Here is a 17,713-nt window from a genome sequence, read left to right on the forward strand (position 1 = left end):
CACAAATAGTGGGCCATAGAAAGCCTATTTATTTTTTGGGTTGATTTGGGTTCATAATTCTACCTGAAAAAATCAATCAATCAATCAGTGGGAGATTAATATTGGCCTTTGGGCTTGTGTGCCAGTCCTAAGCGTGCCATCTCTCTCTCTCAGATAGTGGGCCATAGAAAGCCTATTTATTTTTTTTTTTTTATTGGCTTTATAAATTTTCCCTGGAAAAAAAAAAAAGAAGTGGGAGATTAATATTGGCCTCTGGGCTTGTGTGCCAGTCCTGAGCGTGCCATCTCTCTCACAAATAGTGGGCCATAGAAAGCCTATTAATTTTTTTGTTTGATTTGGGTTCCAAAATCTACCAGAAAAAATCACACAATCAATCAGTGTGAGATTAATATTGGCCTCTGGGCTTGTGTGGCACTCCTGACTCCTGTGTGCGTCATCTGTCACTCAGTGGGCCCTAGAAAGCCTATTTTTTGTTTTATTTGTTTTCTAAATTCTCCCTGAAAAAATCATTTTATTTTCTTTGGTTTCTAAATTATTCCTGGAAAAAATCATTTTTTTTGTTTTGTTTTTTTTCTCTAAAGTCTCCCTGAAAAAAAAAAAAAATCTGTGGGAGATTCATATTGCCCCTTCTGCTTGTGTGCCAGTCTTGACTCCTGGGTGTGCCATCTCTCTCTCTCTCCCCAATTGTGGGCCATAGAAAGCCTATTAATTATTTTGCTTGATTTGTGTTCCAAAATCTACCAGAAAAAATCACACAATCAATCAGTGGGAGATTAATATTGGCCTCTGGGCTTGTGTGGCACTCCTGACTCCTGTGTGCGTCATCTGTCACTCAGTGGGCCCTAGAAAGCCTATTTTTTGTTTTATTTGTTTTCTAAATTCTCCCTGAAAAAATCAGTTTATTTTCTTTGGTTTCTAAATTATTCCTGAAAACAATCATTTTTTTTGTTTGTTTTTTTTCTCTAAAGTCTCCCTGAAAAAAAAAAAAAAAAAATCTGTGGGAGATTCTTATTGCCCCTTCTGATTGTGTGCCAGTCTTGACTCCTGGGTGTGCCATCTCTCTCTCTCTCCACAATTGTGGGCCATAGAAAGCCTATTATTTTTTTTGCTTGATTTGGGTTACAAAATCTACCTAAAAAAATCACTAAATCAATCAGTGGGAGATTAATATTGGCCTCTGGGCTTGTGTGCCACTCCTGACTCCTGTGTGCGTCATCTGTCACTCAGTGGGCCCTAGAAATTTTTTTTTTTTCCTAAATTCTCCCTGAAGCAATCATTTCATTTTATTTGTTTTATAAATTCTTCTGTAAAAATTTTTTTTTTTTCTTTCTGAAGTCTCCCTTTAAAATAAACAAAAAAAAACCAGTGGGAGATAAATATTTACATTTGTGCTTCAGTGACAGTCCTGCGTGTGTGGTATCTCATTTGTTGCCAACAACAACAGAGTGTGTAACATTGTGGCTGATTTTCGTTGTGGTCTCACCCACCTGTAAAGGGGTAGCTAAATCATAGTGAAGTTATAGCTCACCGTGTAAGTTGTGTGACAGCAACAAATACCGTTCATTTGGTAACGGTTTTAAAACAATGAGGAAGTCTGGTGGAAGAGGTCGTGGCCGGGGGCGTTCATTGTCAGCTGGTAATGAGGGTAGTGGTAGTGGTGGAGCATCAGGTGGTCGTGAGAAAAAGAATATTGCACCTAAGTCTGGAGCTGTGGAGCCAGTTTCGTCGTCTGGCTACACAAGGCCTCGAACCCTCCCTTTTCTGGGAGTAGGAAAACCGCTTTTAAAGCCGGAGCATCAAGAGCAAGTTTTGGCTTATCTTGCTGACTCAGCCTCTAGCTCTTTTGCCTCCTCTCGTGAAACTGGTAAAAGTAAAAGCAGCGTGTCGTTAGTGGATGTTCACGGTCAGGGACAAGTCACTTCCTTGTCCTCTTCAGCAAAAACAACAACAGAGAAGAATGCAGCAGGCGACACAACGGGTTACTCCATGGAGCTCTTTACACATACCGTCCCTGGCTTAGAAAGTGAAGCAGTTAACAGTCCATGCCCATTACAAGTTGAATCTGACATGGAGTGCACTGACGCACAGCCACAGCCAGACTACTATGCTGGTCCTTTGACTCAGACCACAACATTGCCCTCGCAGGGTGCTGATCAAGAATCAGACCCTGATGAGACTATGTTGCCCCATCACGAACGCTATACCACCGACCGACACGGTGACACAGACGAAGTTGCACACGAGCTACAAGAAGAGGTAATAGATGACCCAGTTCTTGACCCCGATTGGCAGCCATTGGGGGAACAGGGTGCAGGCGGCAGCAGTTCTGAAGCGGAGGAGGAGGGGCCGCAGCAGGCATCAACATCGCAACAGGTTCCATCTGCCGGGCCCGTATCTTGGCCAAAACGCGTGGCAAAGTCAAAACCTGTTGGAGGACAGCGTGGCCATCCGGTTAAAGCTCAGTCTGCAATGCCTGAAAAGGTATCCGATGCTAGAAAGAGTGCAGTCTGGCATTTTTTTAAACAACATCCAATTGATCAGCACAAAGTAATCTGTCAAAAATGTTCAACTACCTTAAGCAGAGGGCAGAATCTGAAAAGTCTCAATACAAGTTGCATGCATAGACATTTAACCACCATGCATTTGCAAGCTTGGACTAACTACCAAACGTCCCTTAAGGTTGTAGCACCCTCGGCCAATGAAGCTAGTCATCAACGCAACATCCCTTCCGGCAGTGTAGGGCCACCATTTTCTGCACCACCTGCAGTATCTGTGCAGGTTTCTTTGCCAGGCCAAAGCAGTCAGGGTCAGGGAATCTCCAGTTTCGTAGTAGGAAACACTGCATCTAGGGCACCGGCGCCAACAATACCATCTCCCACCGTCTCTCAGTCTGCCATGTCCACCGGCACCCCCGCTAGTTCCCCGATCTCCAGCTCTCCAGTCCAGCTCACCCTACATGAGACTATGGTCAGAAAAAGGAAGTACTTAGCCTCCCATCCGCGTACACAGGGTTTGAACGCCCACATAGCTAGACTAATCTCGTTAGAGATGATGCCCTACCGGTTAGTTGAAAGCGAAGCTTTCAAAGACCTGATGGACTACGCTGTACCACGCTACGAGCTACCCAGTCGACACTTTTTTTCCAGAAAAGCCATCCCAGCCCTCCACCAGCATGTTAAAGAGCGCATCGTCCATGCACTCAGGCAATCTGTGAGCACAAAGGTGCACCTGACAACAGATGCATGGACCAGTAGGCATGGCCAGGGACGTTACGTGTCCATCACGGCACACTGGGTAAATGTGGTGGATTCAGGGTCCACAGGGGACAGCAAGTTTGGGACAGTTCTGCCTAGCCCACGGTCTAGGAAACAGTTGGCTGTAGCCGTTCGCACCCCCTCCTCCTCCTCCTCCTCCTCGTCCTCCTGCAGAAGCGAGAGCTCGTCCACAGACCGTAGTCGCACAACCACTCCATCCGCAGCTGCCACTGTTGCACACCAGGTCTCACATTATGGGGCAGCTACTGGGAAACGTCAGCAGGCTGTATTGGCTATGAAGTGTTTGGGCGACAAGAGACACACCGCGGAAGTTCTGTCCGAGTTCTTGCAGCAAGAAACACAGTCGTGGATGGGCACTGTAGATCTTGAGGCAGGCAAGGTAGTGAGTGATAACGGAAGGAATTTCATGGCTGCCATCTCCCTTTCCCAACTGAAACACATTCCTTGCCTGGCTCACACCTTAAACCTGGTGGTGCAGTGCTTCCTGAAAAGTTATCTGGGGTTATCCGACCTGCTCCTCAAAGTGCGTGGACTTTGCGCACATATCCGCCGTTCGCCTGTACACTCCAGCCGTATGCAGACCTATCAGCGTTCTTTGAACCTTCCCCAGCATCGCCTAATCATAGACGTTGTTACAAGGTGGAACTCAACACTGCACATGCTTCAGAGACTGTGCGAACAGAGGCGGGCTGTTATGTTTTTGTGGGAGGATACACATACACGGGCAGGCAGTAGGATGGCAGACATGGAGTTGTCAGGTGTGCAGTGGTCGAAGATTAAAGACATGTGTCAAGTCCTTCAGTGTTTTGAGGAATGCACACGGCTGGTTAGTGCAGACAACGCCATAATAAGCATGAGCATCCCCCTAATGTGTCTGCTGATGCAAAGTTTGACGCACATAAAGGATCAGGCGTCTGCACCAGAGGAAGAGGAAAGCCTTGATGACAGTCAGCCATTGTCTGGTCAGGGCAGTGTACAGGACGAGGTAGCGGGCGAAGAGGAGGTGGAGGATGAGGAGGATGATGGGGATGAGTATATTTTTAATGAGGAAGCTTTCCCGGGGTCACTGGAAATTGGTGGCGTGGCAAGGCCGGGTTCTGGTTTTTTGAGGGACACAAGTGACGTAGATTTGCCTGCAACTGCCCCTCAACCAAGCACAACCGCAGATTTGACAACAGGAACTTTGGGGCACATGGCGGATTATGCCTTGCGTATCCTCAAAAGGGACACACGCATTACAAAAATGATGAACGATGACGATTACTGGTTGGCCTGCCTCCTTGATCCTCGCTATAAAGGCAAATTGCAAAATATTATGCCACATGAGAACTTGGAACTAATATTAGCAACAAAACAATCAACTCTTGTTGACCGTTTGCTTCTGGCATTCCCTGCACACAGCACCCATGATCGTTCTCACACGAGCTCCAGGGGCCAGCAGACCAGAGGTGTTAGAGGGGCAGAAATCAGAAGTGGCGTTGGCCAGAGGGGTTTTCTGACCAGGTTGTGGAGTGATTTTGCTATGACCGCAGACAGGACAGGTACTGCAGCATCAATTCAAAGTGACAGGAGACAACATTTGTCCAGTATGGTTACAAACTATTTTTCATCCCTTATCGACGTTCTCCCTCAACCTTCATTCCCATTTGATTACTGGGCATCCAAATTAGACACCTGGCCAGAATTGGCAGAATATGCATTGCAGGAGCTTGCTTGCCCGGCAGCTAGTGTCCTATCAGAAAGAGTATTCAGTGCTGCAGGTTCAATACTAACTGAAAAAAGGACTCGTCTGGCTACCCAAAATGTAGATGATCTAACCTTCATTAAAATGAACCACAACTGGATTTCGAAATCTTTTGCCCCACCTTGCCCGGCTGACACCTAACTTTCCTATGAAAAGGTCTTGACTGTGGACTCTTCTGAATGACTTTTCCAATCTCGTAATTTTCTGCACCTGATTGTCCAGCATACGACATGTTTACTCCTAACAAAATGGCCAAACTCCCCACACGGGGCCGTGGTATCGCCACTTTGCGCCAGCACCCGTGAGAGTGCTGTTTGTCTGAAGAGGTGGGTGTGCCCGCTTTTGGTCGACGGCACTGCCACTGGGTCCCTCATAGTACAATAAAGTGTCTCTGGCGGTGGTGGTGCGCACCCAACGTCAGACACACCATTGTAATATGAGGGGCCCTGTGCCTGTACCGCCGGCCACAAGACAGTTCCCCCCCCCAGCTCAAACAGTGCTCTACCACTAGCAAAATTATCTCTCACAGCTTCACCAATGTTTAGTCTATGCGCTGCCATCCTTCAATGCCTGGCACTGACAATACCATTGTTTTGACATTTTTGTTATGTTAGGCCTTCGAAGCCTGTCTGCGGTCCGTTCTTTCAACTACTACTACACTGACCAGACCACTGCTGCCCGTGTACCCCTGGAACAAATTTAAAAGTGCCTACAGCCAGCCCAATTTTGTTATGTTAGGCCTTCGAAGCCTGTCTGCCGTCACTCCTTCCACTACACTTCCACTGACAAGACCACTGCTGCCCGTGTACCCCTGGAACCAATTTAAAAGTGCCTACAGCCAGCCCAATTTTGTTATGTCAGGCCTTCAAAGCCTGTCTGCGGTCACTCCTTCCACTAGACTTCCACTGACCAGACCACTGCTGCCCGTGTACCCCTGGAACCAATTTAAAAGTGCCTACAGCCAGCCCAATTTTGTTATGTTAGGCCTTCGAAGCCTGTCTGCCGTCACTCCTTCCACTAGACTTCCACTGACCAGACCACTGCTGCCCGTGTACCCCTGGAACCAATTTAAAAGTGCCTACAGCCAGCCCAATTTTGTTATGTTAGGCCTTCGAAGCCTGTCTGCCGTCACTCCTTCCACTAGACTTCCACTGACCAGACCACTGCTGCCCGTGTACCCCTGGAACCAATTTAAAAGTGCCTACAGCCAGCCCAATTTTGTTATGTTAGGCCTTCGAAGCCTGTCTGCCGTCACTCCTTCCACTAGACTTCCACTGACCAGACCACTGCTGCCCGTGTACCCCTGGAAACAATTTAAAAGTGCCTACAGCCAGCCCAATTTTGTTATGTTAGGCCTTCGAAGCCTGTCTGCCGTCACTCCTTCCACTAGACTTCCACTGACCAGACCACTGCTGCCCGTGTACCCCTGGAACCAATTTAAAAGTGCCTACAGCCAGCCCAATTTTGTTATGTTAGGCCTTCGAAGCCTGTCTGCCGTCACTTCTTCCACTAGACTTCCACTGACAAGACCACTGCTGCCCGTGTACCCCTGTAACCAATTTAAAAGTGCCTACAGCCAGCCCAATTTTGTTATGTTAGGCCTTCAAAGCCTGTCTGCGGTCACTCCTTCCACTAGACTTCCACTGACCAGACCACTGCTGCCCGTGTACCCCTGGAACCAATTTAAAAGTGCCTACAGCCAGCCCAATTTTGTTATGTTAGGCCTTCGAAGCCTGTCTGCCGTCACTCCTTCCACTAGACTTCCACTGACCAGACCACTGCTGCCCGTGTACCCCTGGAACCAATTTAAAAGTGCCTACAGCCAGCCCAATTTTGTTATGTTAGGCCTTCGAAGCCTGTCTGCCGTCACTCCTTCCACTAGACTTCCACTGACCAGACCACTGCTGCCCGTGTACCCCTGGAACCAATTTAAAAGTGCCTACAGCCAGCCCAATTTTGTTATGTTAGGCCTTCGAAGCCTGTCTGCCGTCACTCCTTCCACTAGACTTCCACTGACCAGACCACTGCTGCCCGTGTACCCCTGGAACCAATTTAAAAGTGCCTACAGCCAGCCCAATTTTGTTATGTTAGGCCTGCGAAGCCTGTCTGCGGTCACTCCTTTCAACTACTACTACACTGACCAGACCACTGCTGCCCGTGTACCCCTGGAACCAATTTAAAAGTGCCTACAGGCAGCCCAATTTATGATGTTAGGGCTTCGAAGCCTGTCTGCGGTCCCTCATTCCACTATGCCTCCAGTGACCTGTCTACTGCTGCCCGTGTTCCCATGGAACCAATTATAAATTGCCTACAGCCAGCCCATTTTATTATGTTAGGCCTTCGAAGCCTGTCTGCGTTCCCTCCTTCCACTAGGCCTCCACTGACCTGTCTACTGCTGCCCGTGTACCCCTTGAACCAACATCATAAAGTAAAAAAATAAGTATTTTGCTTATAAAAAAGAAAATACTGGTGAGATATCAAATGCAGACATTTTAACATTAAAAACAAACACACAACAAAAATCTGGAACTGTACTAAAAATGTCCACCAGCTACAATTACTTTCTCCTGCAAGTAGTTAACTGAAAGGTTTTTTTAATTGAAAACACAGATATGGCATCCACCGAGTGTTGTCCTGTCGCGTCTTCTTTATATTATTGCCAAGAAGATGTAAAACAATGAAATTAATAAAATCATTAATTACAAAAATAATCGAGTAAGTCAAAACCACATTGCAAATAAACATTCATTACAAATAAAGAAGCAGGGCGCGTCCGAGGGTGAGTATATACCTAATAAGAATATAATCACCCTCGGACGCGCAATGCTTATTTCCAACAGCCTTCCTTCCTAAGAATCAGCCCTTCCGTGGTGTAGAGAGAGGTTGTGTTACACTCCAAGGTGTTCCCCAGGTTGCCTTTCCTGAGCTTCGATCTTCCGGCTCTCGTTTAGTAGTTGTTGGAAACTACGCTGCATTAGGCCTACAAATTGGGTATGGGGTGTAGAGAGAGGTTGTGTTACACTCCAAGGTGTTCACCAGGTTGCCTTTCCTGAGCTTCGATCTTCCGGCTCTCGTTTAGTAGTTCTTGGAAACTACACTGCATTAGGCCTACAAATTGGGTATGGGGTGGAGAGAGATGGTGTGTTACACTCCAAGGTGTTCCCCAGGTTGCCTTTCCTGAGCTTCTATCTTCAGGCTCTCATTAAATTGTGGTTAAATGGAACAACTGCATTTGGCGTACTAGTTGGTTTGGGGCCTACTATCGGTGTCTGCCACTCCTTGCTGTTCTCCTCCACTGAACAAAGCTGTGCTGCCTGTTTACTACGGTTGCCAATTTTGAACTGCATTTCGACTACTTACTGATTTGGCCCTACTCTCTGTGTCAGCCTCTCATTCCAGTTGTCCTCCACTGCAATGCCCCCTGGTTATTCCTGTGTTACCAATTTTGAACTGCATTTAGCCCACTTTATTATTTGGGCCTATATCTGTGTTCCCACTTCATCGTGCCCATTGCCCAGCCAGTGATAGATGAGTCTGCTGGTACATTGACCCATAACGCAACATTCCCCGTGCACGCTACACAACAACATTGTGACCCTGCTGAAAGTCAGGTTGCTCTTCCCGCATACCATACCACCTTACACGGGGACAAAGAGGAAGGTGCAGATGAAAGCGCAGGTTCCTTCATCAGGTGGGGGGAGGAATACTAGTTGGCGACGTCACTGGCACAGGGCCTCTCATAGTACGCAAAAGTGTTGCTGCCGGTGGGAGGCGCCCCCGCCGTGCAAACACACCGCTGTACTTTGAGGGGCCCTGTGCCAGTGCCAATGCCAACAAGTGGGCCCCCCCTGCTTGCTCAGGTTCACAGCACTTGCAAAGTTGAAATACTTACCTCTCCCTGCTCCACTGCCGTGACGTGGTCCAGATTTCCTGGGCCCACTAATTACTTGAACCAGCCCTACCCCCCACAACTTTAGCCAAATGACCCCCAATTTCAAATGCCTTCTAATTATTATAAGGTAAATTAAGCTTGACAAGCTTCATTAAGAAGAATGGATGGTTTTGACATTAAAATGGGCACTCTAGGTGTTTTCCTGGCCCCCACTCACTGCCGACTATGCTGCCCCATTGACTTGCATTGGGTTTCGTGTTTCGGTCGATCCCGACTTTTCGCCATAATCGGCCGATTTCACTCGACCCGACTTTTGAGATAGTCGGGTTTCGCGAAACCCGGCTCAACTTTAAAAAGGTCAAGGTCGCTCAACTCTAATCGTGACAGATGGCCACACGTCGCGTCCGTCGTGCACTGGATCAGTTGTGTTTTGGCGGACCGTCGGCACAAAAAAACGTTCAATGAAACGTTTTTTTGTACGTCGCATCCGCCATTTCTGACCGCGCATGTGTGGCCGTAACTCCGCCCCCTCCTCCCCAGGACATAGATTGGGCAGCGGATGCGTTGAAAAACTACAGCTGCTGCCCACGTTGTGCACAATTTTCACAACGTGCGTCGGTTTGTCGGGCCGACACATTGCGACGGCCCCGTACCGATGTAAGTGTGAAAGAAGCCTAACCCTAAATTTAGCCCCAACCCTAACCCTAAATTTAGCCCCAACCCTAACCCTAAATTTAGCCCCAACCCTAGCCCTAACCCTAGCCCTAACCCTAGCCCTAACCCTAGCCCTAACCCTAACCCTAACCCTAGCCCTAACCCTAGCCCTAGCCCTAACCCTAGCCCTAACCCTAACCCTACCCCTAACCCAACCCCTAACCCTAACCCTACCCCTAACCCTACCCCTAACCCTAACCCTAGCCTTAACCCTACCCCTAACCCTAATTTTAGCCCCAACTGCTGTTCTCCTGCCGGCCGGCAGATGGAGACAGATGGCGGGCGCACTGTGCATGCGCCCGTCATTTTCTTCTGCCGGCGGCCAGGAGGAGCAGCAAGAGGATCCAGGGACACAGGTGAGTATTGTAGGGTCCCCGAATCCCCCTATTTCTCTGTCCTCTGATGTGCAATCACATCAGAGGACAGAGAATTACACTTTACTTCTTTTTTTTTTTTTTTTTTTGCGGTCGCCGCTAAACAGTTAATTACCGGCGATCGCAAAACAGGGGTCGGTAAAACCGACCCCGATCATGCTCTTTGGGGTCTCGGCTACCCCCGGCAGCCGAGACCCCAAAGATCCTCGCGGGGCCGGCCGGCGGGCGCACTGCGCATGCGCCCGCCATTTTGAAGATGGCGGCGCCCACCGGGAGACACGAGGAGCATCGGGGGAGATAGGTGAGTATTGGGGGGCTACCTGGGACCCCTTTTCTCTGTCCTCCGATGTGCGATCACATCGGAGGACAGAGAAATTAAAAAGAGATCGTGTTTTCTTTTTTTTTTGCGATCGCCGGTAAACGGTTAATTACCGGTGATCGCAAATGCGGGGTGGGTTAAAAAAACCCCGAATCATGTTCTCTGGGGTCTCGGCTACCCCCGGCAGCCGAGACCCGGGAGAAAGTCTGACTCTGGGGGGCGCTATTTACTTTTTCCACAGCGCCGTTAATTAATACCCTTAGCGGCCGCCGTTAAAAGGCGTATCGGCGGTCGCTAAGGGGTTAAAAATATTTTTCAAGGAATTTAAAATTTTTTTAAAAGGGTTCCGACAACATAAACAGACAACAAATCAGACCCTGAGTGATCATCTGCATTTATTTTTGCTCTAATGCTTATCTAGTCCTGGCTTGTCTGTGCTTCCTGGTGCATTCTCTGACATAAAATAGATGGCAATATGTCCTTCTGCTGGGAGATCGCCACAGCAGGAAGCAAAGCTAATCAGATTTCGGATCAGAATAACAGTAACTGGAGATCAGTGAGCAATGCATTTTTATTTTTATTAATTTAAATGAACAATTCCTTTAAATTCATTCAAAATAGCAATCCTAAAAGTCAATATTGACTCTTTAACCCCTTTCTAACTTCTGAGGTACTATCCTGTCCATATGTGCAGTGTTCATTTTAGGACATGATCACGTATCAAAGTCAAACATCAGAAATAATCTGTCTGATACCTGACTCTGATGCCTGACTCTGATACCTGATTGTGATACCTGATTCTACTACTTGAGTCTGATACCTGACTTTGATACCTGACTCTGATACCTGATTCTACTACTTGAGTCTGATACCTGACTTTGATACCTGACTCTGATACCTGATTCTACTACTTGAGTCTGATACCTGACTCTGATACCTGACTTTGATACCTGACTGTGATACCTGACTCTGATACCTGACTCTGATACCTGAGTCTGATACCTGAAACATTCAAACATCACAATCAAAAGGTTATTCAGATTCCCTCACTACAGTACTTGAATGTTTCATCTCCATGAGCTGGTGGTGCAATGGTAAGGCTGCTGTCCATGGTCTTTAGAGTTGAGCTTTTTCTGGATTCAAATCCCCCATGTTTGATTATTATTATTTTTTTTAAGTTATGCAAGTCACCACATAAACTCCAATCATGCTCCACTTTTAATATCTGACATTCTTATTATCCTCCTGCTCTGTAATAAGGGGTGTATGGAGGCAAAAAACAAACCTTCATACACCTCCAGCAGCGGAAAAATAAAAAAGTTATAGCTCTCAGAATAAAGCCATTCAAAAATAATTATTTTTATATAAAATATTTTTATTGTATAAAAGCGCAAAAACATTAACAAAGATATAAATGAGATATCACTGTCATCGTTCTTACCGGAAGAATAAAACTGCTTTATCAATTTAACTACATGCGGAATGGTATAAACACCTCCCCCAAAAGAAATTCATGATTTGCTGTTTTTATTTCATTCTTCCTCCCAAAATCAGAATAAAAAACAATAAAAAAGTCATGTGCCCGAAAATTGTACCAATAAAACCGTCAACTCATCTCGCAAAAAACAAGCCCTCACATGACTCTGTCGGCCAAAATTTGGAAACATTATAGCTCTCAAAATGTGATGATGCAAAAACTTTTTTTGCAATAAAAAGCGTCTTTTAGTGTGTGACAGCTGCCAAATATAAAAACCCTCTGTAAGGTCTCTTTCACACGTCCTGATATTTCCGGTACCAGAGATCTCAGTGCCTGCATGTGTAACACTTGCGGCACACGTGTGGCATGTGTGTGTTGCATCAGTACCACAAGGATGGGCACCAGGGAAGAAGTGTTACAGTAAGCGCTGTTCCCTGGTGCTGGGTGCTGAAATGGCCCTCATTATTCTCCTCTGCTCTCCTCTCCCGCGATTGGCACAAGCAGGGGAGAGTCATTCTCCCCTGCATATGTCGATCACCGACAGAGCAGTGGAGAATGATGAGAGCTGTGTTCAGCACCCAGCACCAGGGAACAGTGCTTACTGTAACGCTTCTTCCCTGGCACTGATGCGTGGCACATGGATGACATCCATGTTTGTTATGCGTATGCACGTGTGTGGGCACTGTGGGACATTTTATGGCTCGTGCTGACATTAAAAAATGGACATGTCAGCGTGTTCTACCCATGGACACACGGTCCGTGGAAACACACTGACATGTGCACAGACCCATTCACTTGAATAGGCAAATAGCGCTTGTTCCTCTCGAGTCACTCATCATGGCTGTCCAATGGTATAAAATTCTGTGACAGACCCATGGTGTCAAAACTATCTCTGCACCCCTAGATGAATTCATTGAGAGGTGTGTATCATAAAATGGTGTCAATTATGGGCAACCAGGCAACCCTCACATGTACTTATGCTGGCTAACAGATGTAAATCATTCAGCTGCGGCAATAAAATCTAAAACTCCGAGCACTAAAAAATACTCGGAGGACCCCGAGCGTGCCTATTAGGAATATACTCACCCTCGGACGCACCCTGGTTGTAACCCGCAGCTTTCCTTCCTAAGAATCAGCACTTAAAGGACCTTAAAGCATGTGTGTGTTGCATCAGTACCACAAGGATGGGCACCAGGGAAGAAGTGTTACAGTAAGCGCTGTTCCCTGGTGCTGGGTGCTGAAATGGCCCTCATTATTCTCCTCTGCTCTCCCGCGATTGGCACAAGCAGGGGAGAGTCATTCTCCCCTGCATATGTCGATCGCCGACAGAGCAGTGGAGAATGATGAGAGCTGTGTTCAGCACCCAGCACCAGGGAACAGTGCTTACTGTAACGCTTCTTCCTTGGCACTGATGCGTGGCACATGGACGACATCCATGTTTGTTATGCGTATGCACGTGTGTGGGCACTGTGGGACATTTTATGGCTCGTGATGACATAAAAAAATGGACATGTCAGCGTGTTCTACCCATGGACACACGGTCCGTGGAAACACACTGACATGTGCACAGACCCATTCACTTGAATAGGCAAATAGCGCTTGTTCCTCTCGAGTCACTCATCATGGCTGTCCAATGGTACAAAATTCTGTGACAGACCCATGGTGTCAAAACTATCTCTGCACCCCTAGATGAATTCATTGAGAGGTGTATATCATAAAATGGTGTCAATTATGGGCAACCAGGCAACCCTCACATGTACTTATGCTGGCTAACAGATGTAAATCATTCAGCTGCGGCAATAAAATCTAAAACTTCGAGCACTAAAAAATACTCGGAGGACCCCGAGCGTGCCTATTAGGAATATACTCACCCTCGGACGCACCCTGGTTGTAACCCGCAGCTTTCCTTCCTAAGAATCAGCGCTTAAAGGACCTTTAAGCATGTGTGTGTTGCATCAGTACCACAAGGATGGGCACCAGGGAAGAAGTGTTACAGTAAGCGCTGTTCCCTGGTGCTGGGTGCTGAAATGGCCCTCATTATTCTCCTCTGCTCTCCTCTCCCGCGATTGGCACAAGCAGGGGAGAGTCATTCTCCCCTGCATATGTCGATCGCCGACAGAGCAGTGGAGAATGATGAGAGCTGTGTTCAGCACCCAGCACCAGGGAACAGTGCTTACTGTAACGCTTCTTCCCTGGCACTGATGCGTGGCACATGGATGACATCCATGTTTATTATGCGTATGCACGTGTGTGGGCACTGTGGGACATTTTATGGCTCGTGATGACATTAAAAAATGGACATGTCAGCGTGTTCTACCCATGGACACACGGTCCGTGGAAACACACTTACATGTGCACAGACCCATTCACTTGAATAGGCAAATAGCGCTTGTTCCTCTCGAGTCACTCATCATGGCTGTCCAATGGTATAAAATTCTGTGACAGACCCATGGTGTCAAAACTATCTCTGCACCCCTAGATGTATTCATTGAGAGGTGTATATCATAAAATGGTGTCAATTATGGGCAACCAGGCAACCCTCACATGTACTTATGCTGGCTAACAGATGTAAATCATTCAGCTGCGGCAATAAAATCTAAAACTCCGAGCACTAAAAAATACTCGGAGGACCCCGAGCGTGCCTATTAGGAATATACTCACCCTCGGACGCACCCTGGTTGTAACCCACAGCTTTCCTTCCTAAGAATCAGCGCTTAAAGGACCTTTCAATGACATCACGGCTTCTGATTGGACACGTGAGCGGTCACATGGGCGTCACGCGAACAATCAGAAGCTGCGACGTCATCGAAAGGTCCTTCACGCGCTGATTCTTAGGAAGGAAGGCTCCCGGTTACAACCAGGGCGCGTCCGAGGGTGAGTATAGCAATATTTTTTATTTTTATTCTTTATTTTACACATTAATATGGATCGCAGGGCCTGAAGGAGAGTTTCCGCTCCTTCAGACCCTGGGAACCATTAGAAACCCAATGCACTGCATTGGGTTTCGTGTTTCAGCCGACCCCGACCCCGACTTTTCTATAGGATCGGCCGATTTTACTCGACCCAACTTTTGAAAAAGTCGGGTTTCGTGAAATACGACCCGATCCTATAAAAACAAAAGTCGCTCAACCCTAGTGTGAATGTGTGCAACCGCAGTCTTCAAACAAAACTGTGTATGCTTAGTGACAAGTAATACAATTGTGCAAAAAACAAACATGATACTATAAAAATTAGTAGAGAATGAAGGGCGTCAAGTAATGAGAAACATTTTGGAGACTATTTTGTTGTGTATGCTAAGGCTTCCTTGGTGATTGTCTACTATTTTTCATATTCTTCATATTCATTATCTTTCAAATATTAAATACTTTATTGAAAATCTAACAGAAAATAATCAGAAATGAACTTATGAATGATACTTCAAATTAACTGTATATTTTTTTTTTAATAAGCTAACAATACTTGTACATCTCTACTGAAAAATCCAAATCCATCAGGATTTTATTATGAAGATATATGGACCTCTCACGTTTGCTCCAATCAAGATTTCAATACCTCCATCAAAGTAGCTAAGTGCCTTGCCGGAAATATGGTCTACATGTTCGGAGACTCCACACTCCGCCAATGGTGGGAATACCTAGTGAAGTTTGTTCCAAGTAGGTCGTCCAAATGACTCACATGAGTACTCAGATATACCAAAGGCACTTCAGAGTGTTAATATAATTTTACTGGAATAGTAAGAAATATCTAATACATTTTTAAACTTAATTCTAAAAAGGGTTGTATGAGTTATATACTATAATTTACGAAGATCTTCAAGACTTTGCTTTTTAAATTGTTGGAAAGATCAGCTAATTAATTTTATTTTCTTCATTTTCAGCTCTCAAGCAAATAGATCTTCACGTTACTCATAACCCTGGCCCATTGTTGGCCACAGACTCGGATAATAACTACATAGTCGAGTGGAGAGCGCATCAGAAGCCTCTGCGCATGGAACGTACAGGAATTAAAGAGCTGCAGTACATTGCTACAGAGCTTCAGAGACTCGGCCCACGGAAAAATATGGTCATTGTGTTGACTTGTTGGAGTCACTTTCTCACATATCCCATTTCATTTTATGTCCGACGATTGTGGCACATTCGAGAAGCTATTAGACAACTCTTGGAACGTAGCCCTGATACAAAGATTCTCATTAAATCAGCTAACACTGGATATAGGTTTGACCATGGAAGCGATTGGTTGTCCTATCAGTTGGATACAGTGATGAGATCTATGTTTTTCGAGCTTCCAGTAACTATATTGGACGTCTGGCAAATGACCTCATGCCACCGAGAACCGGAAAATCTTCATCCGATAGGGATCATTATAAAAAATGAGGTGGACCTGATGCTTTCATTTATGTGTCCTCAATAATATGGAGTGAAAACATAAGAACTTTCTCTTCTCCAATCTGTCCTGAATGCGGCAGCCAGGGTCATATTTCTACACCAATGCCTCCAGCTTGTGCCAGTCAATACACCGGCTGTCCATCCAGAATAAAATATAAAGTCATACCTCTCATCCATAGGGCTCTCAACAGTTTTGCGCCACCCTATAGGTGGTCCTCCTACATCTCTGTCTATTGCCCTACACGTGCCCTTGGTTCTGAAACTGCCCAGAGACTAACATCCTCCATACAAAAAAGGACACGGCAGCACTCTGTATGGGCCAAGATACAGTTGTGCTCAAAAGTTTACATACCCCGTCAGAATTTTTACTTTCTTGGCCTTTTTTTCAGAGAATATGAATGATAACACCAAACCTTTTTCTCCACTACGGAGATGCTGGTCAGGTTTTTTGATTTTAACATCCTCCATTGTCCGAAAGTTGCACCTCCATCCACAACTTCCCCCGTGCTACGCAAATTCTCTGGAATGCATTACCTCAGACGATCTGACTGTTACCTAGCCCCACGTTTTTAAGTGGTCATTAAAAAGGCCTCTCTTTAAACAAACTTATCCCCTCAACTCACTAACCGAACTATCCCCTGTTCCCTTGTCTTAAACATTATTTGGAATCTGCTTCCTCCCATTCATCTGTCCCCACACTCTCCATGCACACGATAAATGCATTTAAGCGCAGGGGCTGATGACCGGATCATGTAGGTTTACATGAAAATCTCTATTTGCTATAATGCTTGGACCTGAAATAACGAGACATTATCACCTATTGTGCCCCCTAAGTCCTTGTAGATTGTAGCTTGTGGGCCGAACCCTCACTCGTAATGTAACTGTCCAACTGTCTTTCCTTGTACTGACGTTACTGTCTGTATTTCTCACCCCTTATTGTAAAGTGCTGTGGAATATCTTGATGTTATTTAAATAAAAAATATTATTAATATTTTTATTATTAAGAACTGTCTCACAAAATCAGCAGTATTGATGACGTTTCCTGCTACTTTGATGCAACTGACTCTTGCATTGAAGATCTTACACCCATGTGGATTTCTGCAGAGTAGATTATTTCTTCATTATCCTCTCCAAAGCATTTATTGGTTCACTGTGCTCAGTGATGTGAAAGGACATCCCTCCACCTAAAAATGTCACTACCCCTACAAGCATACACAAAAAGAGCGGAATTTATCAACAAGGTGCAACAATGGTGGAGCAAAGAAATGTCGATCGAATAGTAGAGCAATTACTAGTGATGGGTGAATATGCTCGAATAACGTGCTCGGATACATCCTAGTATCTTGGGCATGCTGTATATTATGTTCCAGTCCCTGCAGCTGCATGATTTGCAGTTGTTAGGCAGCCTGAACACATGGGGGGATTCATTAACAAACAGGCAGTCCCCGCATGTGTTCAGGCCGCAACTCATGCAGCTGCGAAGGCTTGAACATAATATACGAGCACGCCCAAGATACACCCGATCATGCTCGG

General features: G+C 46.0%; 1 protein-coding gene across 1 annotated transcript in view; it reads left to right on the plus strand.

Moving 5' to 3' along the window:
* Positions 1-17,171, plus strand: part of LOC138677400 (NXPE family member 3-like) — a 47,648-nt gene extending 30,477 nt beyond the window's left edge. Inside the window, exons 5-6 of the mRNA XM_069767495.1 lie at positions 15,245-15,448; positions 15,673-17,171. Coding sequence (XP_069623596.1) covers positions 15,245-15,448; positions 15,673-16,205 — 737 coding nt within the window. The 3' untranslated portion in view covers positions 16,206-17,171. The remainder of the gene's footprint in view (positions 1-15,244; positions 15,449-15,672) is intronic.
* The last annotated feature ends 542 nt before the right edge of the window (positions 17,172-17,713 follow it).

The sequence above is a fragment of the Ranitomeya imitator genome, chromosome 4 (assembly GCF_032444005.1).
Source record: "Ranitomeya imitator isolate aRanImi1 chromosome 4, aRanImi1.pri, whole genome shotgun sequence".
NCBI classification, from domain to species: Eukaryota; Metazoa; Chordata; class Amphibia; order Anura; family Dendrobatidae; genus Ranitomeya; species Ranitomeya imitator.